The sequence below is a fragment of the Strongylocentrotus purpuratus genome, unplaced genomic scaffold (genome assembly GCF_000002235.5).
Source record: "Strongylocentrotus purpuratus isolate Spur 01 unplaced genomic scaffold, Spur_5.0 spur5_scaffold_8, whole genome shotgun sequence".
Taxonomy (NCBI): domain Eukaryota; kingdom Metazoa; phylum Echinodermata; class Echinoidea; order Camarodonta; family Strongylocentrotidae; genus Strongylocentrotus; species Strongylocentrotus purpuratus.
The window spans coordinates 7,162,315-7,190,156 of record NW_022145614.1 but is presented as its reverse complement, the minus strand read 5'-3'; the positions used below and the strand labels follow the sequence as shown (position 1 = coordinate 7,190,156).

The 27,842-nt window shown below is 39.0% G+C and overlaps 1 protein-coding gene across 8 annotated transcripts in view; it reads left to right on the top strand.

The window, feature by feature from the left end:
• Positions 1-18,132, top strand: part of LOC105443635 — a 55,782-nt gene extending 37,650 nt beyond the window's left edge. For 6 of the 8 annotated variants that reach the window (XM_030976027.1, XM_030976028.1, XM_030976026.1 and 3 more), the window contains one exon: positions 404-18,132. In XM_030976027.1, coding sequence (XP_030831887.1) covers positions 2,221-10,809 — 8,589 coding nt within the window. In that variant the 5' untranslated portion in view covers positions 404-2,220 and the 3' untranslated portion in view covers positions 10,810-18,132. Of the gene's footprint in view, positions 1-403 lie in introns of those variants that run through there. The other 2 variants (XM_003726093.3, XM_011677032.2) reach the window with 2 other exon arrangements.
• The last annotated feature ends 9,710 nt before the right edge of the window (positions 18,133-27,842 follow it).

Sequence of the window (27,842 nt, the reverse complement as noted above, 5' to 3'; positions counted from 1 at the left end):
TCATTCAATGAGCATTTCAAAATGTCTTTTCTGTCCTTAGTTTTCATAGCTTTAAAAACAATATAAAGCCCCAATTTGTCTTGTCTTAGAGAGAGGGGGAATGAGACATGGAGTGAAATATGACGCTGTAAGAGTTTAAAGGTTCCGTAGGATGGCAGAAAACAGAGATGTGTGAAAAATGTTGCAATCAACCTCCGAAATTGGGAGGAGATACCTTGATAGCTAAATAGAGAGAAAATTGATACAACACTTTTGTTTTCAAATCTGGACATATTTTTAAGCATTGATTATCACTCTTCGAAGAAAATGAAGTACTCTCATGATATCTTCTTAAAGATTAATGGACAGATGACAGAGGGAAAGAATTAAACTCTTGTTCTTCCAATTTTATTTTTTTCTTCAGATCTGCAAATTCCTTGCCCTGACATCTTTGAGAAAGGACTGCGAGACATACAGGAGCCAGTCTTCTTACACAATCTCTATGCCACCGAGTTTGCCTGGATTCATTTAAACAGGTGGAAATGAAAGAGACAAGAGTGATTGATGTGAGACGAGTTCCGAAAACACCTTTCATCCTAAAGGCCTCCAAAGTATAGATGATGAAAAAACAATGGTAGAGAAGAGCAATGATGATTTACATAACCAATTAGGAAAGAGTGATGATTACCATAACCAATTAGGTATAAGTGATCATGACATTATCTCAAAATTCAATGATAACTTTAGCCTAAAGCTTCTATCTCCCCTTGTTCGTCTAAAGAGAGAGCTGCATTTGTCTCTTCCTGGTCTTGTTCCCAGACAACAAATCCAAGAAAACTTCAGAGGACACAATGAGAATGGCCAAGACATTAGAAATGGAAATGTGGTTGAAACCAGGTGTGGATTGACTTACAAGAATGACTTAGATTTGGGTACATCATTTCCCCATGAGGGGGCACTGGAAAACACTTCCAATGACAGCGAACTATTGCAATCTGAATTGAAATCAAGCAAAGCAGTCAAGGGAAATGTCCCCCTCATAAGAACAGAGAATGTACCTGAACAACGGGTAGTCAACATCAAGAGGAAACGTGGAAGGCCACCAAAGAATCTTAAAGATGTAGGTGGTACAGTCGCAAAAAACATAGGCTCTACTAAGAAGCCCCATAGCCTATCAACTGTCTATCAACCAAGAAAGCGTGGTAGGCCACCAAAGAATGGAGTACCTGACAAAGGCAACGCACAAAATGTAATTCCTACTGCTGTTCCTGTTAGTCGTTTGTCTAGTGCAACAAAGAGTCAAAGAAATCACCCCTGTAAAAAGTCAAAGGTTGGCTCCACAGCTAGAAAGGATGACATAGTTCGTAATTACCCATTGAGAAGATTGCTTCCTTCAAAATCAAGAGACTTAGGAGTGTCCAAGAGATTCCCTAGATATGCCAATGTTTTAGGACGAGTTGCTAGAAACAGTTCTACCATTCTCATAAAAGGAACAGTACACCTTGTATTGGTAAAACCTACTCTCAGAGAACAGTTGAAAATTCAAAATGCATCAATGGTGAGTTGAAAGAAGCGGAAAAAATCGAGGAAGCCAAAGAGGAAATCAATGGTGAATCGTTAGAAGCAAAAGAATTTCCTCAAGAAATCGTGGATTCCAAAGAAGAAATCAATGGTGAATGGATAGAAGCAGAAGGAATTCCTCAAGAAATCGAGGAATCCAAAGAGGAAATTTCACAAAGTTGCAGGACTAAATTATGTGGCGATCCTGGAGATACTTCTATATCAGTTGAGCCAAAGGCAAGCGAACAAAGGACTAATGATAAAGAAGCATGTGAAAGCCTATCATCTACAATTTCTCCAGCCAATGGCCACTTAGCATGTGTGAAAGAAAAAGGAAATACTCCAAAAAAGTCACAGAACAAGCCAAAGCTGTTGAACTTTCATTTCGTTGGAAACCTTCCTTTGCCTCCTGCTCCCACATATGTGAATCGATCTGCGAAAAGGAAAAAATGGAAACCATTATCAAAACATGGTAAACATCTTGGTGAATCCATAAGTGTTTATGATTTCACTGATTCGTCAGACGAGATTTTGTGTGAGCCAACTACTCCACTCTCAGACCAGCCACAACGTAAAAGAGGAAGACCTCCAAAGCAGAAAATTGATGATGCGGTAGGAGCAAAGCAGTTCCAGTCAAGGACAGTATTACCACATAGAAAACACTGTAGGAACAGGTCAGAAATGATAACATCAAGAAATTTGGATCGTTTGGACATTGTACAAGGTAACAAGGAACCTCAAACGAAAAAGAGTCGTGGGAGGCCACGGAAGGACACAACGACCATGTTGCCATCACAGAAAAACTGCCAGGAAGAAGCACATAGAGTATTTCATGTCCAGAAACTTGACATACTACATCAGGAAAGTGGATGTATCATATCACATGTGGAAAAAGACTTGCCCCTGCAACAAGAAAGACTTATTGATGATAACTTTCCTGGAACGGATAGGAACAGCAATCCGTTTTGTGTTCCAAAATTAATTGAAAGCAGACAACAGAAGACGGATGTATCATTATTACATAATACACAACCTAATCCTCTAAAAGATGACAGTGGCCATGTTTCCAGTGCTATGCGGACACTAGCTTGGAAGGACAAACCATCATCAGAATTTCAAGGGATGAGTGAAGACGTTACATGCTTGACTCCTCCAGGATCAAATGAATGCCTCTCAACAATATCAGGAGATGAATGTCCTCAAACTCCAGAAGAGCCTAGCATCCAGAAAGCATGTCAGAGCCCAAGCAACGTCACCATTTCATTGTCATCTTCTGCTCCGGATCCCCTCTCCGAAGCTGTCGCTTCATCACCTTCATCAAATCTCCATATGCCACAATTTCATCAGGGTTCTACAATTACAGACAGCTCCAAAGAAATGTTGGACAGGACCAGATCTCCTTGTGTGCTTCCAGTAATGAGAAAGGAAAGCATGTGTGGCAGAGATCAAAGCGAAAAAAGTATTACTGAAGGTAATCCAGGGAATTCAGAGAATGTATCCATAGTAGCCACAGACGGTTCTACTGAAGAATCAGATGGACTTGCACAAGTGAGAATTGCGAAGACCTTTTCCTTGTCAAAAGATGAACTCTCAAGTAGCTGTACACACTTTGGAGACATGGAAACTCAACACAGTGGAGCCAATTCAACTACCAGTGTTAATAATGTTCCAGTGAAAGTTACTGACGATTCATCTATTTTGCCAAGGAGGGAGAGGAAAAACATATTCCAGGCATTGGGAAGCGTTTTGAATTCTCAAACTTCTAATCAGGGTAGAAACTTGGATGCGTCTGATTTCAGTTATTTCATACAGCAAGATGAATGGCATCAAGAACTGAGTGTATCAGACCCTGAGATACCTTGCCTCGAGGCCTATGGGGGTAGTGGTCAATATGGCTACGCTTCCCACAACAGTCCACACTCTGGGGGTTCTGACACCTTACCGATATTAGAAAAAGAAGCTTTCCATGGTACTTGCCTCGATGATGATGATGAATTTGAATTTGAGAACCCATCTGACGTTACCTCAGAGTTTGATAAGCCACGAGAGAATGTCAATGTTGAAGATTTTTCTCATAACTGGCCCTTAGGATCAGATCCACCTCAGCCTGAAACTGACATAATTGATGCAGCTGAAGCAGTTGATCAAGATCTCCAGAAGGAAGATGCTGGTGTTGCAGACGATGAGGAAGAATTCGAGTTTGAGACTCCAGATGAAGATGACACCATACATCCACATGTCAAGTTATTAGAGGAACAATCCCCAAGCCACATCGCAATCAGTGAGTCTTCGACTTCCAAGGAGGAATGTATCCATAATGATCGGAAGGTGCTGAGCACTCCAACTGAAATACAGGAGAAACAAACAGACCAATGTGATGATATGCAGTTTCAGAATTCCTTTCCTAATCTTGGTATTTCGCCCAACCATTTAGTAAGTTCAGCATCATCCCCAAGCATGTCAGCATCTGGTAATTCAAGTCCCAGTAGAGGTGTGGGATTTCAGGATTGTAAGAAAAGCCCTTCTACCAAGCTTCAGAATCTTCCTATGCCAGATTCTATAGACACCACTGAAGAACTAAATGGAAATGCCACTGCTATTCAAGAATTCCATGTATCACAAAAGCCATTACACCAAACTTGGTCAGAACATGTAAAACAAGCAGATATCATTGAAAATGATCAAGAAAAGAATGGCATTACACTGGACAGCGGCAACATCTCTGAGCAAAACGATGAAAGCAGTGTGCCTGATAGCAAAGTGATGCAAGATGTGGACAACAAAATAGACCAAAAGGAAAGCAGTGTGGTAGATGACACAGAGATGCAAGAAATGGATCAACAAGAAACACATTCAAAATCTGTTACTGAGGAGGTTGATATGGCGCCTGGAATGGAAGGAAGAGATGAACAATCGAGTGACGGGAACAATCCTGCAGAATGCAACGATGAGAGTTCTGAGAAGCCCAATACTTCTCAAGATATGAATGATGAGCATCTGCAAAGCAACACCGCAGTCGATAAAGGGATACCAATACATGAAGCACACCCTACTGATAAAAATAATGCTGATAGCTTACGTCAAGAATCACAACATGTGGCTGATCCTAAAGAACTACCCAACTCCACTTTTGATAGATGCTCACCAGAATTAGTTGATGAAGAGAAAGTTGCTCACTCTGTAGTAGGTGATATTGAGATTTCCGATGACTGCAAAGCTGATACAAACGTCCAAGAAGGAGACTCTTCACTAAATGGTCAAGATACAGCAGAACTTTCTAGCGGTGCTACTGATTTACTAAACCATGTCAGACCTTCCAACGATGCAGATTCTGAAGCCTGTAAAAGGAAAGAAAAACGGACCATTAGATTGTCAGAAACACCTGAAGATAACCTTGACAAACGAGCTAGTGAAGATTCTATACATAGAGCCTCCCAAGAAGAAAATCACAAAGGTGAAGAACATCCTCCCATAATGCAGTGTAAGGAAACCGAATTCCAGGAAGAGGAACCTGAAAAAGATCTGCACAAAAAGGAAGTCATATCAGAGGAATGTCCCGCAACAGTAGAAACATCATGTAAGGATACAGAGAAGGAATCTAAAAGCTCATCAGATGATAATGAGGAGGACTTAGTAGATGTGGGTGTCCTGCAAGATTCATATGCAAAAGTTGAACATGCAAGCTTAACAGCTAGTGAACAGTTACAGGCCACATTGGAGTCTAAGGAGGACACAGATGAGGTTACCACTGTGCCATCAAAGCCTGAAGACTGTTCCGATGCGATGGAGTTACAAGAACAAATAAAGGAACCTCAGTCAACTTTGTCTACTGGTCCTGATGTCGAGGAATTATGTCCGATCAGGATTGACAAAAGAGGCGGTCAAACTGACGTGACTAAAAGTAATGAACAACAGGAACCTGCACAGTCAGATAGCACTAAAAGGGAAAATGACAATCCACTTTCCAGTGATTCACAAAATGAATCTGACTTTGAAGATTCGCAACCATTATCACTATCACAAATGCAGCAAAATCAAGTAGTTGATGCTCTTCAGCAGTCTAACTCTTCCATTGAACAAGAAATACAGAATTGTGAGAAGGAGGAAAGTAATCCTCAGCCCAGCTTAACAAAGGACAGAGACATGGTTAAGGATCAGTCTGCAGATCATCAACTTTCCCTGCAGTCCAATTTGGAAGAACTAGAAACTTCTAAACTTGACCAGAGCCAAAAAGAGTTGACAGCAGAATACTTGGGACAGGACTGTCCTAAAGAAAGTGTTACAACAGAGCCAACTGTTCTACCTGAATCTCTCTGTAGTCCTACCCATCCAAATGGTTCATTTGAAAGTTCGGCAAACCAGACTGATACTTCACAAGATGGGAACAATCTTAAAGATGATATTACTTATTCAAATTTTTCCCAAACATCAGAGGGGCTTGTTAATCTTATTGATGCAAAGAAACAAGCCAATGAAGATCCTTTCGTGTACTTGGGAGGATCAACATGTGAAGGGACAATGGACATGCTGTCAGTTGCCTGTGAGGAAACTGTAGGGGGATATGATGAGGATGCTATGTCTACAACAAGTTCAGGGGGTGCTACTATACCATACCCACTCAGTGATGGGGATGACTGGAATGATCATGATGAATGCAATGATAATAATGTTGCTCAGGTTGGGGTACCTTCATCAACTGTACAAGATGTGCCAAATCTACACACAACTAGACACAGAAAAGATGTAGAACATTCATTAACTTCAACTGCCTGTAAATGGACTGTAAAGTTCACTAATCCAAAGAAAAGAAAGAGATCTAGAGATCGACACCTTGCAAAAGGCAAAAGGAAATCACACAAGAAACAAAATCCAACAGAAAAAGGAGACAAGAAACATATCAAAATGACCTTTGTAGCTGATTCAGATGTCGTATTTGGGAGTAAGTCTCCTGACACAGCCACAAAGCTGTCAGAAAATGAGGAATCAGTACCAGGTGAAAACTCACAATCACTGCTGCAAGAGGAGGCCATTGTTATGGAACCATCTGGAAGAAGGAACCATCTGGAAGTAGACGATCCAATGGTAGAGAAAGAAATCAATCAGGATTTAGAGAAACCAAAATCACCACAGAAGACACAATTGGTTAGCCATACTACATGCAAACTCCCCATTTCCAAGAGTTCACACAGTCATCTTTCTCACATCAATGAGTCAAGTCCTGCTGAAGCCAATCAATCTGTAGTAATGAAACCAATTGGAACTAATGCAGAAACACTGGGAGATTCTAATTCAGAGAAGAGGCCAAGTAGTGATGACTGTCAAGTCGGAGAGCCCTTGAACGGAGGTCCTGAACCAGTGGTCATAGCTACTTCAAGAGTAGAGGATCTAGTAATGATCGCTGGTGATGATCCTAGGACACTATCAGCTGGCAAGGAATTGTATAGTGCATCAGCTACAGCTGCATTGAAGAGCTTAGTCCCATCTGGGAGTCTGCCAAGCAACCAAGGTGTTACTCCGATGGTGGAAATTCAGTCAACCATTTCATCCTCTGGATGCATGACAGATCCTCAAAGAGAGGGTAAAAAAATGCAGCATACAGTACAAAGTTCAGCTGAAGAGGTTGACATAGGTGCAAAGACTGTGCAGCACATTCCTCAGTACATTCCCCAGTACATTCCCCAAGATAAAGCAACCTTCTTTGGTACACCTAGAAATAACAAAACTCAAATAAGACCCCAGCTTAACACCAATAGAACTTACTTTTTAAATCCTTCGCAACAATCTTCACATTTCCTCCAACAACAACCCCCTGTACCTATGATACAACTGAGGAATCCATATTTGAAACAGTCAGGAACCTGCGACGAGCTCAAACAACACCTGCTGAGTAAAGAAAAGCTTGTTGCACCAGATCTGCCAAACCTGATGCACCATCAACCCCAAAGTCAATTACCTAACCCCAATCAAAGGAGTACTTCTCGGCAAAATTCTGCGACCTATCCATCAGAAAGGGAGTTAGCGTTAAATCAACTAGCAGAGCTACGTATGCAGTCGCAAATAGACAGAGAAAAGCGAAATGCAAATGTACCAAAAAGAGAGAACACTGCTGTGACAATTAATCACACATACTTGGAATATTTTCGACCATCTCCTCAGAGAAATTTACCTATTGGAACAAATCCCAATCACTTTGGAGCTCAGGGCATGTCGGTCGGATTAGGCCATGAAGAGTATGAGAGGCCACAATTTCATGGTAGCAGGGTTGCAACAGCTGGAACATTTAGCCCTCCAATCGCAGACCAGCTACCCAGAAACCTAGCAAAATTTCAAAATCAGCAAATCCATGACAAAGGAGAAACCAGCAGAGTAAGGTATTCGCCTGCCCATCATCATTTGGGATATGCAGACAATATTCCAGTGTATACTACTTCAGGGCCAAAAGAACAATTGATTGCTGTCTATCCTGATGGTACGCAGGCTGGAATTCCACCCCGCACGAATCTTCAACAAAATCTTCAGCCTGCAAGGAAATCAAGCACGCCAATGCAAGTCTCAACTGTAAAACAGCCGCAGTCTAATCCTGGCAAAGAACCTACACAGGCCCCGGTTGATCAAGATATAGCACTTGATATGTTGAGGCAACTTCATGGTGGATGTGGAGCCATTAAAAATGATCACGCCGGTCAAGATCTATTGGGAAGTCAGACTTCATGCGTTTCTCTCCTGGAAACCCCACATGTCTTACCAATTATGGGGCTCAACCAGAGCCCTACTCTGATTCAGCATCCTTCACAGACTTCAAATCAATTAATACATCAACTGCCGAATCCTGCATTTGATCGTTTCTTATCGAGCCAGAGAATGAACATGGTTGATTCCCAGCATGTGTTGTATCATCCACACACAGTGCAAAGCAATCAAGGTAGCTCTTTGACAGGTGCTGCTACTAACTTATGCCACACGACATCAAGAACTCCCACTCCCAGAATGCACAGCCGAACTCCTACACCAAAATCGAATACCACCTCTACAACATATACCAGTGATAACTTAACCATTCTGTCTCACCAACCAGTATCAACAGAGTTAGAAAGAGCATCTCTGTCAAGAACATCAACACCAAGGAGTCACTGTACTCCATCATCTACACCAAACTCCATCGGTGAATCAACTCTTCCAGGACAAATGGACATTCAAACATCTCAGATGTTGCAGAAGAACAGTGCTCCTGAAGAAGAGATGCCACTTGACCTTACCTGTAAAGCAAGAACAAAGGTACATGTTGAACAAAACCCCATTGCTCCTCTTGATCTGTCTTGCAAACCAAGAATGTGGGATGCTGAGTCACGAGAGCAGATTGTAGCACGGTTCCATCGTGAGGTTATTGAGGAGAGCAGGATACAGGTTACTCTTTCAAGATCACAATCAGAACATCCTGGCAGTGATATTGTAGAGGCAAATAGAAATGAAGCTCGAAGCATTCAATCAGAAATGTCTCATTCTAGCAACACTTACACTACAGTAGACAGTCGCCATGATAGAAGCCCTGTACAAACTGATTATGTGTCCCATCAAGATCGGAATATCTCGAGGCAAGATTTGAACACTGAATTGCTTGGAAGTAAGCTTGGACATCCTTGGAAGTCTGGTGAATCAACTACCCCAGTAGAGTTTGTACCAGAAAATGAACAAATGGTAGATGTGATAACAGTTCCAGAACAGTATGTAGCAATAGACAGAAATGTGTGTATTGAAAGAGTTGGACAACCTCATGCTTTCAGTGATCTGCTGGACCATGGACTCACTTCTGAAGGGCCTGGCCTAAAAATTGCAAAAACCTGTAACACATATGTCAATCCAGCCACAGGTACTTCAAGCATTCCACTTATTGATCTCACTACGATCCCTAAGAAGAGCTTAACTCTAACAGCTGGTGAGTCTGCAAAGACAACAGTAGCAGTTCATCACAGACTAGAACAGGTTCCAGATGAAACCAATGCGAAGAAGCTGGCTGATTCTCAAGATCAATTTTTGCATGTATCATATCACCTTCGAAGAACAAGAAGTGATGATACTGAAGTGAGGCACAGCTCTAGCATTTCACGATATACAAGCAATGATAGCCCAGCTGTGGGTTTCGAGAGCAACAAAAATCAACCTGATGGTGCCTGCATTGATCCCCAAAATATGCTGAGGAGTTCTTCAACTTCCAATATTGCAGTCGCTGCATCTGACTTGCAAGTGGAAGATAACTTAAAGCAGTTGAAATCAAATTTCCCAAAGGATAGTCAGCCAGTGAGTGATATGAGTCAGTGCCCAAAGAAGCGATACAAGCGGGCCCATGAAGCATACTTGATGCAGTCTGTTGGCTTGACTCCTTCGAAGATGCCTGCAGTAAGGACAGCCAGTGATGTGACACAACCTGCAGCTTCTCTGTTGCCTTCTGGACGTCGTAAGAGAGGAAGACCAAGAGGCAGTAAGAAGACTTTTGAGGCGTCTCTGCAAGAAGCGCCTGTAAATAAACAGTGCAAATTTTGTGAATTTGGAACCACTTCTCGTCAAGAAATGAAAAACCATGTAAATGAAGTACACTTTGAAAAGTACAGGGCTAAAGCTGCATCTGAAAAGGCTGACAGCATCACCAACAATCCTGAAAGTCATGCAAGGTTTGGTGATGAATTTCAAGCTTCGGTAACTGCAGAAATGGGACTGGGTACATCGGGTTCCAAGGTTACACCAAACATTTCTTCCAAAGTTGACATGCCTGAAAGACTTGGTAGTAAAGAACTTTCCCAGGAAATATCAAACACGCTACAGACAGGGGCAGACTATTGTCATCATTGCGATATTTACTTCAACGATACCTCGTCACTTGCGGCACATCAAAGAATTCATCACAAGTGTGAGAAACAGAGCTTTGAATGCAGATTATGTGAGTTTTCTGACTCCTTACCAGGCCCCCTGGTGGTTCACATCAACAAAATGCATTTAAAGGAACTGAGAGGAGGTCCTTGCCCATTCCGGAACTGCAGTCGGAAGTTTTTAACATTGACAGAAGTAAAGGAACATCTGAATGACCACTGGATCGTGAAGCAGTATGCGTGCAAGATATGTGGCGTTCGCTACCAGGTCTTCAGCTCCCTCAAGGCTCATCTAGACCGTCACAAGCAGGATCTCCCCAACACGTGTAAGGTATGCACTCTCTCATTCAAAACACCTGGGACTTTGAAAAGGCACCAGAAACTGAAAGGTCATTTACCAAAACCCTAGAATATGATTCAAGTGTCGTCTGCTGCAGTGAAATGGATAGACAACTTAAGATTTAGTGCCTCTGTGATTCCTTTATTTTCAAGGAGCATAAAAATCACTTGTATTGAAGAAAAGTACTATTTTGTAAATACATGTATAAGGCATGAGGATTACGCACAAATCGAAAGAATCATTACTTTGGTTAAGAAACATTTCTTATTTTGGGTGGAATCATCCAAGGAAGCAGCATTTTTAAACGTGAAATCATTATTTGTCATTCATGATACATGATATTGAGGACTTACTAATTATTTTTATGTATAGGTGACATGATATATTTTCCTATTGGATACTTTGATTATGAATCCTAAATCCTGTTTACCTTATTAACAGATTGTTTATTCCATTCCCGTAACTTTATACTTATATTTGAAGGACTATCATATGTATATATGACATAATGGAATATAGAATCAGCCTCCTATGTAAGTACATCCTGCTAATTTTTGATGTTTTAATGAGCACATTGCACTGTGAGTAGATTATGTTGCCTCCAGGTCAATTCACATCAACACGGAGTCATGCAAATTTGCTACTGAAAAGGGGGAGGGGAAAATCATATCACCTTTTAAAGCCCCTCTGCACTAGTTTGGCATGGAGGGATTAGACCTCCCTGCAAGGTCACTTGCAGGTGGTTATCTCTTCAAATCAGCTCTCAATTACCATAAGGAAAGGGGCATCATTGGGGTCAAAGGGTACAGATTAGGCATTTTTGGCTGTGTAGAGGGCGCAAGTAGCTATAAGTAGTGCAGGGGGGCTTTAAAACTAATCAAGTTTGTTAACAAATAAATAAAAAGGGCATTGTCTTTAAAATAGCTATACATTTCGAGGGTTCTTTTGTTAATAGTGTGGCTTTAAATTTCATGATTTGATAAGGGTTGGACCTGTAGCTTTATGTTTTCATGTTTTTCCTCCACATGCACAATTGTAAAACCTTAATCTATGGTCACAACTCAGAGCGACGACCGACCGATTTGTAGCCTGCTCGGTCGCCGCTGGAATTTAGGCATCGCTAAACGATTTTTTTTTGTTGAAAAGTCTATCGGGTTGTAGAGCCCCAAGCGATGTCTGTGCGGTGCCCTGTCGATATCCCGTCGATCGCCGGTCATTTTATGTAAAAACTGGGCGAAATCGGGGAGCTTCTCGCCTTCTCTGGGCGGCGTCCCGGCAGTGACCGACTGATGACCAAACGATTCCCGAGCGGTCTCCCACCGGCCACCGGCTGATTTTAAAGAAAGTGCCCGCCGGCCGGCCGATGATCGGCGGGGCACCGGTATACACTCGGTGCCCGGGCAGTCGCCCCTCCCCGGTCATCGAGCGTTCGCCGTCGAGCGATAGACTCAAAAATCGAAGCTGCGAGGTCAAAGGTTGCCGACCGCTTTCGAACTCGCCGCCCAGTGACCGACTAATCTCCCAGTGACGACCGGGCAGCGACTGGGCGGCGACCGCTCGACAGCCTTTGACCTAGCGGCTACGATTTTTGACCTAAATCGCTCGACGGCGAACGCTCGATTAGGTCGGTGTCGGGCGACAAACGCCCGGGCACCGTGCGTATTTTGGGCGGCAAGCGAAAAGATCAGGCGCCGCCGAATCTTAACTCCGCGCTAAAACTTCAGCGGCGACCGAGCGATACCCTGAAAACATGAAGTGCTCTGGTTTGTGACCATAGTTTAAACCAATGAATAATATATATTTTGGTGCAGGGATTAAAACAAATAGGATCTGGCTTAAAACAATTCTTATATCAATTCCTATATCAATTCCTATATCAATTCCTATATCAATTCTTATATCAATTCTTATATCAATTCTTATATCAATCAATATTGGTGATTGTTTTAGATAAATCAAGATCTAAATTTAATTTTGTGGAAAATCTCAAGCTTACGATTCTGTCATACTCTGTGGTGTATATCAAGAGAACTCTCCCTTTTGTTTTGTACACATTTTGGATGTAAAAACAGTTTTCTTGAATTTGAAACCAAATCACAATTTTCTTATTTTTCTTGTCTTTCTGGAACTTATTATTGTGTCTGTGATTTATCTGCTTCCAGCAATGCACATTTTTGTTTGTTTAGGAGCTCATTATCCCTTTGTATTTAACAAAAGCTGTCTCATTGTATACAAAATATTGCATGTACATTATTATTTTGTTTTAAATATTATTTCAATATCATGCAAAAGATTTCAGTTTTGTTCAATAATGTTATTTATAAACGCACTTCTGTTGATGATTCCTTATATCAATGCTTTACCCGATTATAGAGGATCTTTTTCATAATTTGTGAGGTGATTTGTCGGCAAAAAATAAATTATCTCCCATATATTTTGCATCATGTTGCTCACTCACTTGAAAGGTATGAAATAAGAATATGAAATATCAATCATCTTCCATGCGTTTTGCACCATGTCGTACACTTATGTGAAAGCTAAATCCTCCATTAAAATGCGCTGTACAAAGGTGCAATGGGAGAATTAGATTGCTAAAAGGCAATGCGATGTACATTCAGGACTAATATTTCAAATTTTTCTTGGCTGCCAACAAATCATTGAAATATAATACATGTTGTAGTTCATGCCTTTTTATTTCATTGATTTGCATGTCATGTACATTACACTAATATATATGTAACTAATCATTTATATGACAGTAGGGAACTTTGATTTGATCAATCATGTATTGATTGTCATGTAAAAGTTTTTCATGTTGATAATAATGAGGTGTTTAAACTCGTTATAGGAACCCATACGTGCTTGAATAACTACGGCAATACCTTCAGCTTGACTTCCATGTACTCCATTTTACTCAACCAGGAGAGGTGCTCTATCCTTAATGTCTGTCTTGTTCAAGCGTACAATCTGGTAATGTTTTGTATCTTAATTAGAGATGGTTGGTAAAAGTCATTCAAGTGTTTTTTCTTTGTCGTCAGATCATGGTAGTAAAATTTTGTACGATCGTTTAAATTATTTTTCATTGAACCGATATGGATTTTTGAAGACGGTTTCGAGTGTAATGTTTGCGAGAAAAAAATACAATGTTCAAGAAATATTCTATTGATCAATCATGCATGTCGCCATATGATGAGAAACTTTCTATTATTATTATTGATACTTCTTAGAGTAAACACGAACGCAAATGGTTTCGAAGAATCAATTCAAGGTCAATTTCAGTGCCCTACTAAATGTCCAATAGAAATCATGTTCAGATTACGTAATACGTCATTGTCATGTTTGTTGATTTTTCGACACTAGTTGCAATCGTTTTCGATCTTCGACAATTCTTTCTAATATAATAATATCCGTTTTTTAAATTGAATTCATATCGTATCACTTCTTTTATAATACCACAATTTTGTTAACATTAAACGCAATGCAGTTTCCGCTAACCTGTATGGAGCTTTCAGAAATGCCTGTTCCCAAATATGAAATATGATTATTTAACAATCATGCTTTATACGTTTTTATCTTCTTTTCGCAAGTTAAATGTCGGAGTAGCTATTGCTAGTGACGTAACGAGACCATACGCGATGTTCGGGCGACATACCGATGAGATGAAAAGTGGTTGTGAGACATCAAGACGATAGAGGCCGTAAGTCGTGAATAGATATATAGAAAAAAATATATTTTAGGATGATGCATGCGTCGCTGTATTATACATTTTTTTTGTAAAGCCATGTGTATTATTATACAGATATTGACTAGCAGGGGGTGTAATATAACATTCTTTGGACCGCTGAAGGGAGTTGTATTTTGTTACATACCTCATGGTAGGATTCTAGGTCTCTGATTGGTCAGAACTACGAGCGTAAAAGTGGCTATCGACTGCCATGTAACAGCTGTCGGTCATTAGTAAAAACATTGTCCGGAAATGGCTCTTTTTGCATGTAAATCACAAAACAAGGACGACATAAGTATTATCATAATAATGAATCTGGATTTATAGCGCTTAAAACCAAATACCGTCACTGTGCACTACAAAACTGCTTTGAAAATCGTACTTTAAATACCTTTTGTAAGGTATATTTTTAAAAGATTTGCCATTTTTACGGATGCACATGTGGGGTGTGGCACATAAAAGGACTACTGACGACAAAGTTGGTGTCACCGATAAAACTTAACCCTTTATGGTGAGTAGTTTTCTGTCAATTATGAGCATTGCCCCGCAAATTAAATTATTCAATATTTTGTATACTATCACCACCGAATGAGATGGACAGGCTACAAGTTTGTCTTACGCTGTTAAATTTAAGACGGGCCTTATTTCAGCTGTTAATGTATGGTTTCAGATTATCTGTCCATATTTTTAGCAACATAAGGAGCCAAATCTAAGAAAGGATATTTATATTTTCAGCCTCTAAAGTGCTCCGTAATAATATTCCGCTTTTATATAGCGCTTAATACAAATGTCTCTAAGGGCTTTACAGATATATTATTACCCCGCTCATTGGATTCAACAATTGCCCGCACGCACGGTGTGCACAATCTCCACTCCCTGGGGAGTAGTCCGGCCAGGCGTTACTTGTCGCTCAAAAACTGACCAACGATGACGGTAGCATCCTACCGGGTACCCATTTAATACCTGCCGAAGGTTATGAGTGCCGTGTCGGGATTCGTAATGTAATTTTAATAAAATAATATAATATTTAACAAGGAAGTGTTTCATCTATTCACGATGTTGGTCACCATCTCTTGCACGTTTCTTCATTATACCGCTTATGATTCGTGTACTCGGTATTCGTCCGTCACCGCCCGGCATGAAGGCCAATATGGATCCAATGAAAATAGTACTCCCGCCTATTCGGAACTGAAACCATGAATTTTGCTGTTTTCTTTCCGAGAATACATGCACAAAATGTGCATTATTAAGCTTTGAAGGAATGATATGTCGTATAGGCTATTTTACATGCGTTCCAGTCGGGCATTATACTGCGATAATTTATTAAATCAAGTATTAAACATTTTCTGGATGATGAAATTGTTTCGTATTTAAGTGAAAATTGCATCGGCCCGCCTTTAAAATGAATTTATACAGGTACTCTATCGTTCCTTTTATGCTGAAATTGTTAGTAGACCGTATGTTTTCTTCATTTATTGCTTTACGTTATTCGCGAAAATATGCACAATACTAATTATCTGTTTCTTTTTCCTGAAAAAATATGAAATATTGTAAGTTATCAAATGTAATAGTGTTGATAGAAAAGACAAATATCTCTCTTTTTTTTAGGGTGATCGAGAACAACATTTATCCGACACCATTCATACAATGAATATATATAACGAAAATGGACGTTCCATCGAAACCTTTACGCATAATATTTCACTTATACCCACTTAGTTTCGGGTTACTTGAAATATTTCACTTTCATCTCTTATGGAAGCACTTGTAGACAGTTAAGCAAGTAGCACACGAGGCGTTATTTTGATTGCGTTATCCGCGCGTTATAAACGAGCTGTGACGAGCCTATAGACGCTAATAATTCAACGCAATGTTTTCATCGCTGATTATTTTGCCATCACTTGTTTGTACTACGTCATTCGCACGGCGCGTTAAAGACCGTACAAATCACTGACGCAACTCTGCGTCAGGCAAATGACGCCTCGTGTGCGATGGGCATTCGTTTATGATTGGGCAGAAGATAAGGCACTTCTCCAGGGGGCGTTTCACAAAACTTGTCATCAGTGACAAATTACAGCGGTTTCAAGTTACTTAAATCCTTGCATCTGGTTGGATATCAGCGGATTTGTCACTGATTTGGGTCATTTGTCATTGAAAAAAGGCTTTGTGAAACGGGTCCCAGGAGTGACCTGAAATCTCCCGACTCTCTAACGAAATTCCACGATACAACTAAAGCATCGTTGGACGAATATAAAAAAAATTCGCGTGCTTTATTGGTAAACTAACGCAGACTTTGATTTTGATATAAATAGATTGTATAGGCAATGTTCTATGAATAATTGGTGTTATTTTGATACTTGTATATATTTTTTTCTCGGAAGTGTTTCGTGATGGTAGTGGGGTTGCTTGTAAATTTGCCACCCATGGATTTGGTGAAATATAATATGATTTTTCCTTGGCGCTGTTCCTATGTATGATAATGCATTTTTGTACATTCCTGTAAAATAACAACTCGTCTTTCAAAAATGGTGGGCATTACTTTAGTTGTTCTAGAAATGTTTTTGTTGATCAATTTTAGAGTAGCCGAGATTTGCGCCGTTATAACGTTTTAATCATGTATATTACAGTTTCCGTAATAAACTAATTTCTATTTAAATTATTTGATAATATTGTGGTTCCCTTGTATACTTTGCACCTAAGATTGAATGCTTACTTTTTGTTGTACGCGAATTTCGTTCGAACTGCTGTAGATGCAATCTGTTTTTTGCCGTTTTGTATATGTGTTTCTTCAATATTCTCTCCATTTACGATGCACCAATCTGATTCGATTTTTGTTTTTGTACTGAAGCCATTATTGGCCAGTCCGCGCAAAATTAAAACGAAAATTTGTTTCGTATAACAATTATCTGGTCGATGGTTACTTTTAAGCTACTAGATATCATGTAAATACACTCTTCTTCTTAATTCGATCACTAGCATCAAAGGAACTATATCGCTTTAAATAAAGCAGCGCGTTTCATTGCATTTAAAGTGTGGCAATTTTTTTTTTTGTATTTTGGGGGTCAATTATTTGCCCCTTAAAAATTTGTTTCGTCCTAACTGTACCTCTCACATATGAAACGAGAGTTTTTATTTTGTTGTATATAAGTTTGACATTTTTCCAAATTTCGGAGAGTAATACTCTGTCTTTTTTTTTTTTCGTCTTTTTTAAAAATCTGAAATATTTTTTTTTATAAACGTAATTTATCTCGCAAGCAATACATTTTGAGACTCAATGTAATAAGAATCTGTTCTGTAAATTATCTTAAAATACGCCTGCCTGTATGTTGTTTGGTACTCAGTCCATTGAAGCGCGAAACATGTTTTTTTATTCTAAGTTACTCTGATAACACTCTTACGACAAAATAATCACAGTACTAGTTGTAAAGAGTTAAATGTAAAATGGTGTATATATGTACTGCGTACATGTACATACAGTGTATTGTCTTTTGAAGATTCGTTTCAAATAACATTGAAGTGTTTGTATCGCTCATATGTATATCTCGTTTAAATATGAATATGATTCATTTTTCGTGTTGCCATTTTATGTCAAACATTTTGATAACTTGTCCAGTAAGCGAGGGTGAAATAAATAAGGGGTATAATCCCTTCTAAAATAAGACAAAAAAGTTTTGCTATAGTCATATGTTTCCATATTTGTGTGTTATAGACGCCATATCACTAGTGTCATGTGGATATTCTCAAGTAATGAATTATGCGCTTCAAGTTCAAGGTTAAGTTCGTTTATTTATTTAATTTTCATAAAAACACAGCAAGTGCAAATAAACATACAAGTATATATACATACAAGGAATGGTCAGTTATTACAATAGTTTCAAATGAAATTAGAGAACAAAGGAAAAGCCCATGGTGGCTTTGTATAAAAAGTTCCCCGAATATTATAATTTATATTATTTATATTATTGAGCATATATGAGTTAAAGATATCACAAAATACAGCGATAAACACAATATAAAGACAAAAAACTACACAAACATGTATGAAATAATTTTAAATTGGCGGGGGGGGGGGCAAAAAGGTTTGGAAGGTAAAGTTAACGATACTCAGAATAAAAGGTCAGTTTTTTTTTTTTTTTTTAAACATTGAACTGTTGTTATATAAGCGGAGGACTTGAGGTAGAGTGTTCCATATGTTTGGCAAAGTATTTCTTACAGATTGTTTAGAGAAAGAACTTTTTACTTTTTATAAGTCGAAGTCGAGAAAAAATAGATACACATATATAATGATAGACGTTCCATGGTTATACCTTTTCCTCAGAAAGAGACTCCTTGTTAACGTAAATCCCACATTTCATTGCAGATCATTTGAAATCCCACGACATAATATACCAACATGACGGCTCTCTTGTGACTGACCGTTGTTTGTATATCTGGCCTGGAGATTGTTTATCGTTACGTAGGTTCGTCTGAAGTCGCAAGGTTTGTCGTTGGTCTAAAGATTTCTAGTTAAACAACAGATAACTTTGTTATTACAAAAGGGCTTCGCTAGTCCAAAGGTTCCTTTGCTAGAAAAGATGTACGTACATGTATGTTATCGATCAAATGGTACGTCGCTTACAATTTAAACAAAAATTCTTCCGTTTGTCCAAAGTGTGCAGCTGGAGCAAAAGATTTTGTCTTTAGCTCAAAGTTTAATTTTTCGTTTGAATGTTCTTGGTGAGTAGAGGAAGATTTGTTATAAAACTGAGTAGTATCGCATGTTGTCCAAAGATCTGTACTTAGTCTAAACGTTTGTCATCCTTCCCATTGGGTTTCTCGTTTTTATTTGTAAAGGTTTGTTTTGTCCAAAGTTTGTCGTGATTTTTAAGGTTTAGCGAATCTCGAATGGTTGTCGGACGTTTAGAGTTTGACATTATTTTATTCGAAAAGTTTACCATTCTTCGAGGTTCCGTCCTTCGACTATCCGACCAAGGATCATCATTGATGGTGCCCTTCATCCGCGGTTTGTCTTTAGAGAAAAGATGTATCGATCCTCTATAGGTTGTGTAACGCCATAGATTCTCAAGGTTTACCATTCTTCCAGGTTAGGCCATCCGGCCAAGGATCATCATTGGTGCCCTTCGCCTGCGGTTTGTCTTTAGAGAAAAGATGTATCAATCCTCTATAGGTTGTGTAACGTCATTGATTCTCAACATTTACCATTCTTCCAGGTTCCGTCAGGCCATCCGACCTAGGATCATCATTGGTGGAGCCCTTCGTCTGCGGTTTGTCTTTAGAGGAAAGATGTATCGATCCTCTATAGGTTGTGTAACGTCATTGATTCTCAACGTTTACCATTCTTCCAGGTTCCGTTGTCGGGCCATCCGACCAAGGATCATCATTGGTGGCGCCCTTCGTCCGCGGTTTGTCTTTAGAGGAAAGATGTATCGATCTTCTACAGGTTGTGTTACGCCATATCTTCTCGAGGTTTGCCAGTCGTCCCAAGTCCGTCGTAAGTCTATACGATTCCATTCATCAAAGATTTATCTTTATCAGATGTTTGGTCCGATGAAGGTGTGCCATTCTAGTGCCTAGTGTAAATTAGGTTTGTCATTCGTCTGACGGTTCTTCGTTCGTCTAGGTTTGCTCTTAATTCCTGGAGTGCTCGTCATATAGTCCAAAGGGTTGCCATTCGTGTAAATATGTGTTATTCGTCTAATGCGTGTCGCTAGTTCAAAGGTTTGACATCCTTCCAAGGTTCACTGTTAGTACATGTAGCAAGATTTGCAATTCGCGGTTTTACCCTAGTCCAAAGTTTCGCCATTCGTAGGTTTGTCATTGGTTTCAGTAGTTACTATTCGCCCAAGCTCCTCTGTTCCTAAATCACATTAAGCCCGACAATACATTGTATAACATACCGAAAACGCCGGGCTTGTTGCCTACATGGATCACTATATAGTAGCAGTAGTAGTAGTAGTAGTAGTAGTCGCTCTATACAGAGCGAATTTATTTTTCATTTCTTTTCACATAATATAAACAATGACAGACAATAATAAACGTAATGATATAACAGAAATGAGCATTGAAATATCTATGACATTGTTTTTTTTATTAGTCATTGTAATGCAAAATAATTTGGTTACAGGGAGTGCAAAAAAACGAACCTACTTGAAAGCAATGCTTGTTAGGTGTAGGTTTGCACAATGATAATTTAACTTTTTACATTTATAACTTAATTTTGAGAAAAAAGTAACGGAATAAAAAAAACATGACAGACAATAAAACAAACAATTATTAACGAGACAAAAACAAATCAGAAACAGAAGCAGTCGGGATGACAAAATGAGGATGAAACATCGAGAAAATAAGAAAGAGAGTGACAAACGGAAAAAATGGGAAAACAGCAGAAAGAGAAGAAGACAGAGAGAGGGAGAGAAAGAGACAGAGAGAGAAAGAAATGGTGGCCATAGAGGAATCATTTTTTATTAGTATTATATGGATACAGATCATAAACAAGTCACAAGTTTTTCACGAGTCTTAAGTCCACCGCATATCCAATTATGGCCAGACTTCTACTTAATTTTGAAAGAAATTTAGATATCATTAATTTGTAATTGCAAAAAAGTGAATATTCGCGCACTCATTATGCAAATTAGGAAAGTCAAACTTCATTTTGGGCATTTTTTAAATCATATATTCATAGATCATATTTACACCAAATATTAACCTTAAATTCCAAATATTTTTGCAATGCCAATAAAATGTGGCGATGGAAATTACTTGGATCACCGTCACAGCTATTTCCTCATGTGTTTCACAAATTATTCAGAAAAACCGATCATAATTATGATAAGAACCTGTAGACTTTCAGCTACATCACAGTATATTTGGCTATTTAAAAGATGTCAGATTTGAGGATTTATGACGATTTTCCGAGAAATCATTCAACAGGCCATAACATTCCACAGGGACTGAATTTCAGAGTACCAAAAAGTTTGGTGACCCCAGTACAGTTGTGGCTACCTTGAGTGTAAATAACAAATTGATTCAATGAGTGAAACACAGGAGGATATTGCATTTTTGTAGGGGAGTTTTATACATTGAGGTGCATTTTCACCACGCAGAATAGCAGTGCGAGTCAATGGGCGATCAGCGGGCCATGTCACACATGGCTGAAAAGACAATATTCTAAATAAATAATTTAACATATATCCCACATGCCTATAACAATGAAACTACACAGAATTGTAGTTAAAGATATGCTTGAAATGATGTGAAATAAAAATTTAAAAATATTGTTTAGATTTTTTAAAAATAAATTTACAAAAATTGTTATTTCTACCAACTGACTGCTGTTGTGTGTGTGTGTTCGCGGGGCAGACTGTGTGCACAGGTTGTTGTTTGGTATTAACGGCGTTTCATTCTTTTTTAGAATATTTATGTAAGTGTGATCATCCTAATTATAGCAACAAAAAAACATGTGTATTGAAGTTACAGTGTTGTGCGAGCCTCGGAAAATGCGCGATCGGCTGCGAATCGTTGTGTCGTCGTACATGTCGCTTGAATTGGCCACCGACCATACCGACCGGGTAGTTGATCTGACTCTCTTTTGTAGGAGTAAGTTTAAATTACCAAGTTATTTTTCATGAAAAATTGTCCAGGACCCCATTCGTATACAATTTAGGTTTTGATTTTTCTAAAAGTCCCTATTTAAAGGCATCGTTTAACAATGTTAAAGGTAATACAAAGTTTTGGGAAATTTTGAAAATTGAGTGGATAGTGATTCTCTACCATTTTTATATATTTGGATGCCCCTGTAGATGTATTATAAGCACTAGAAAAATTAGCCCCTAAAACATTTCTGCTTTCGAGAAAAATTGAATATAAAAATTTCAAATAGCGCCTATGGCCGTGCGATGTTAGCTGCGACCATGAAAATATCATAATATATACTTGTGATATATAATTTCCAAACGGGAATAGCTAATCGGTCGATTTTAGTCAAGAAACATTGTTTTATAGCTTAATTAATATCTTGACCTTGAGAGGGAGCTATACAACATAAAGAGTTTATTATTTACAATTTCAAAACTTTAGACTCGTTTTCAACCGCGACAACGATCACTTAATATTGTAGGATTGCATTTGCTTCCACAATGTTAATTTGAACCAAATTCATGACCCCATATCAAAACTTTGTATTACCTTTAAGTCTGAGATGCATGGCCCTATGTGTTATCAGTGTCTGTGATGTGGTGTAATATTGAAGCCCAACAAAAAAGTACTTTAAATGATCATGAAGTGCTTCAAAAAAGTAAAAATCTTTGACCGGTTTTACCATACTCATTTCCCCCAATAGACTGTAGTGTTATAAAAACCGTTAGGAAAACGAAAAATGAAATTTCGATTTCCAATCATAAATATCTTGATATTTAGACAAGCGATCGGCTTGTAAAAAGTCATGGAATTCCTGACTGACCTAAAGGTTTACAATTATGATTGCAGCAGGAGCAAAATCCAGGATTTTGTTTCAGAATCTGAGGGATATGTTACCGAGTCACTTTAATCTATCGCGAAGTGTTGTCGTAAGATGTGCCGTGGTCTTGATAAGTCTCCCTATTCACGCAATATGGACAACGTGTGAGATAAGGACCATCATTATTGAAGTGCGCAAAATATCATATCATAAATAACTCCCTTACAAACTCCCTCAAGTTATTCCTGTAGTTTACTGAGAGTCAAGGGTTGGTTGGATCAATGGCGTACGCAGGATTTTTTCAACGCAACGATTTCATCGCAACGATTCAGCCAGCCGCTGAATAAGTGGGAGGGGGGGGGGGTGTGTAAGAGGACACTTTTTTCTGTTTTTGATCTCGAAATTTGATATTTTGAAATTTTGCTCCGTAGGGGGGGGGGGGGTAAGGCACTTTTTTTAGGTCAGCCATTAGCCATTGGCATAATCTTTTTTTTCTTCTTCTTTTTTTTCTTCTAATTAATAAAAATAATATTTAAAAAAAAAAATCCTCAAAAGGGGGGGGGGGGGGGGGGGTTTGCTAAAAAATACACACATAATACACACATAAAAAAAGATAAGGGGGTTTAACCCCCCCCCCCCCCCCCCCCCCCCTGCGTACGCGCCTGTGTTGGATTCGACTTTGCATTCAGGTCGAGATAAAAATCTCAACATCAAAGTGACTCTCAGGTGACTTTCACAACTCTTTTGTTTCCGGAATGTCAAATATTGATAGACGATATCACGTGGGTATGAATCACTTTCTCCACAGCCCTCTACATCTTCATGAACCATTTAAGTTATGATAATAAAAGATTACATTGTATGACTCGGCAAAGGGTGGAGTCGTGTTTACTTAAAACACAGAGATAATAGAATATGGGATGCTTTATGCTACGGTCACAAAGGTTCGTACGAACGATAATTTTGTACGAATCTCCCCGTTTTTCCATTGTCTTCCCGAATTTCCATAGTCTGAAAATCGTTCGTACGGCGGTCGTAGCAGTTCGTAATGGCATTTGTGACCGAGGCTTTATTTGCACCCTGTTGCTCCAAACTTAAAAATGTATCCTGTAGAAAAATAAATGTTATTAATTCATTCATTTTTTTTCATTTTTCATTATTCATTTATCTATAATAAGTTGTTTCAAGACAAGCAGACCTCCTTTTATAAAAAAAAAAAAAAAGAGCGATGTGTTAGTGCTCAAAAACAGAAATCCTAAAGGTGACATATTGTGATAAAATTGTCGAAATTATTGAAAATTAAATTGACTAAATGAATACAACACTTTTTAAATGTAAAATGAAGCTTAATCAGAACCAGTGGCGTAGACAGGTTCGTACACCTGGGGGGATGACTGGGCTGCCAACGCTAGTGAGGGCGCGAAGCGCCCGAGCGAGGGAGCGAAGCGACCGAGCGGGGGGAGGGTGTGGGAGGGGGGGGTCTCCCCCCTACCACGGTAGGGAGCTTTTGCAATTTTGAACTTGAAATCGTGCCATCTGATGCATACTTAATGAGGTAAAATAACACACACAAGCGTGCACGCACACACACACATACTCACACATACACACACACGCGCACTCACACACACACACACACACACACACACACACACATACTACGCCTTGAATGGACAGACATACATCGACAAGATCTACACACCGTAGCATACGAATACAGAATGGACTGACACATAGTATTGCATATTGAACCACACTACGTATTTATTTATCTCTGTGAATTTTGCTGTTACACCTCTTCAGAAAAAAAACCAATGTCAACTATACGCAGGTATAGTCTTTGTTGTCTTGATAGGGGTATGTGGTTATGAATGAAAACAGCCTCTGTGGCCATTTGTGAATAGAACACATAAACAACAAACAAATAACGATTAAACTTTGAACAATATGTCTGTTCATTATAAAGCATAATGAATTCGTACATACTATGCTTTTTTTACCTCAAAGAAACAGGCATAGTATCCATAGATGGATATTGGCTGGCGGCTCATTAACATACAGATACAAAAAACATAAACAGTATCACTATGATCCATGGAGTAACAATACTGCTTTGTAAGTTTGTGAAGAAATCGGAACCATAACGGCATTGCATCGTTTCAAATTAGGGCATTATTTACTTCTATTTGATCTCAGTCTTATAATAGTAATAGTAATAATAATAATAATAATAATAATAATAATAATAATAATACAAATAAAAAATAATACTAATACAAATAATAATGCTAATACTAATAGGTTCCTTTTATCTCGCATTTCAAGACAGGGTAAATTCACACTATACATAATTATATATGTTTGTTTGAATAATACTTTGTTATAAAGATAGTAGTATGGTACTCTCTGTCACGAATTATTATGTATACTGTTGTATCACATTCATTTTCTATTCTGTTTTAGAATTGGCTTTCACCGTGTGAATGCGGCTAACAATAAACACAATTACAATAATGATGAGGATTATTATTATCATCATCATAATTATTATTATTATTAATATTATAATTGTTATCATTATTATTATTACTATTATTATCATCATTATGACTTATTAAGTAAGCAAATATCATTCCCCAAAACCTGGGGGGATGATTGTACATGCCATCCCCCCCCCCCCCATCCCCCTCATCCCCCCCCCCCCCCCCCCCCGTTGTCTACGCCCCTGATCAGAACAAACAAAAATGACAAAAGAAAAGACATTTTAAGTAGCACGAAATTGAACGAAAACTAGGACATATTAGTGATGTCCATATCGAGCTCTGAGAATGCACCCTATATTGAAGTTCCATATTGCATATATATGCAGTGCCCTTGCACCGACAAATTTTAGGTTCAAGTGACATCATTAATCAAATGTCTCAAATCGATCGGCCTATGAAATTTTAGATAAATATGATCGAAATATTAGTCCTTTGTGTGAAAGATAAAGCTCATGCAGATATTCATTTTCCCCTCTTACCCCCCCCCCCCCTCTCTTTCTCTCTCTCTCTCTCTCTCTCTCTCTCTCTCATCCTCTTCCCCTCTCTCACCCTCTACCCCTCTCTCACCCTCTTCCCCTTCCCTTCCTTTTTTCCGTTCCCCTCATGCCATTGCCTGATGACTCCTTTCTCTAGCTTGCATGCCCCTGTATTTTTTTTTCAAGTTGCTCTCGATCCATCCACTCTCGATCTCCCTCTCACCATGTTCACTTCTTTAAATACAATAACACAGGTACCCCTTTCACCACCACCCCCCCCCCCCCTCTTCTTTTTGTTTTGTTATGTTTTGTTTCATACTCCATTGAGCATTGCTTACTCTTCGTCTGTGTGTATTCTCACCTTTAACCAGTGTATTGACATAGGCCGTAGAACCAACACAAACCTTCGTGCATAGGGCAAACGTCGTCTCGCAAAATGCAGACAGGGAAAATGAAAGACCCTTCACGAGGACATAAAAATGAGTGTACATATTGTGAGGATGGGATACTGCCCCCATTGTGAATTCAGATTACGTCAAATTTGCTGGATAATTCGAATATGCGTTCATCTGCTAGTCCAGGATTCTGTCATGTGTGTACCCTGGCTGTTTTGTTTTTTCTTAATATAAAACAAATATTTATAAAGAAAAATAAATGTATATATGCCCCTCCCCCACAGGGCGAAATGTTGTTCGGCGCGACTTTCTCATTTTCGGCGTCAAATACGAAACAAAAATTATGCTCACTACCCCCCCCCCCCCCCACCACCCCCACTGAACGAGATATTGGTCAGCGCATTTTCACATTTAGGCCCCCCCCCCCCCCCCCCCATCGGCAAATCCTGGATCCGCCACTGCACACTTCCTCATCTTTATTCTCATTGCGGAGCTCGAGACTAGAGAGAGAGAGAGAGATAAAGTAAGAGAGATGAAAGAGATAAGAGAGAGAGATATTTTAATTTTTTTATTCGATCTATAAGCCATTCAAACAAGTTCAATGTAACATGAAAAACAAAGAGTAATATCATACGATGAAAGCAAAATAATAACTAGTGACAAGATGACCAATGAAAGCTGAACAGCTTGATTAAAATGCATTGTTACGTCACACTTCTAATAAAACAACACTTTTCATGCTATAATAATAATTAATAGTGGGTTGTTTGTGACACTCCTGGCGCTCCCCGATTATTAATCTGAATTTAGCAAGGCTGCCATCACGGCGCTCTAGCATTTGAAGGAATTAATTCCTGCCAGGTACCCATTTACATCAACTTTGTTGCGTGTGGCAAATTTGGAATAATGTCTATAAACAGAGAAAGAAGAGAGAAAGATAAGGGAGAGCGATGTAAGAGAGAAAATGTCCCCTTTCTGCACTATATATTAACGAAGGGGATTAAAGGAGATGCACTTACATCCAGTCAATATTTTGATTTCCGTTTGTATTCAAAGTGAAAAAATGTTGGATAAAGAATCGCACAATACGATGGCACTGAGTTGGCTGTCCGACCAACTTTGGGGCATTTATACGCAATTTTGGGGCGATTTTGCTCAACAAGTAATGATCCTGATTAGGCAAAACATTACCCAAATTGATCATAAATTTGCCCGAAGGTTGGTCAGATACATCATTACCCTCATGCTGGAGAATGTCTACCCATTACTTTTTACAATGTAGTATTTTTACAATGTAGAGCTTATTTGTTTTATCCCTTTCGGGATGAAGTGTCGAATCCTCCTTTAATGTACAATCCTCAATCTAAATCCGGACCTTTAACATGTTTACATCAGACGTGGTCCGCCGGTGCGGGTCTTTTCGTCGTAAGCTGGAACAATGGCTTTAGTTCGTTCACAGAATATCAACGTCTTCGTGTCAAATCCCCCCCCCCCCTCCCCACAACCATG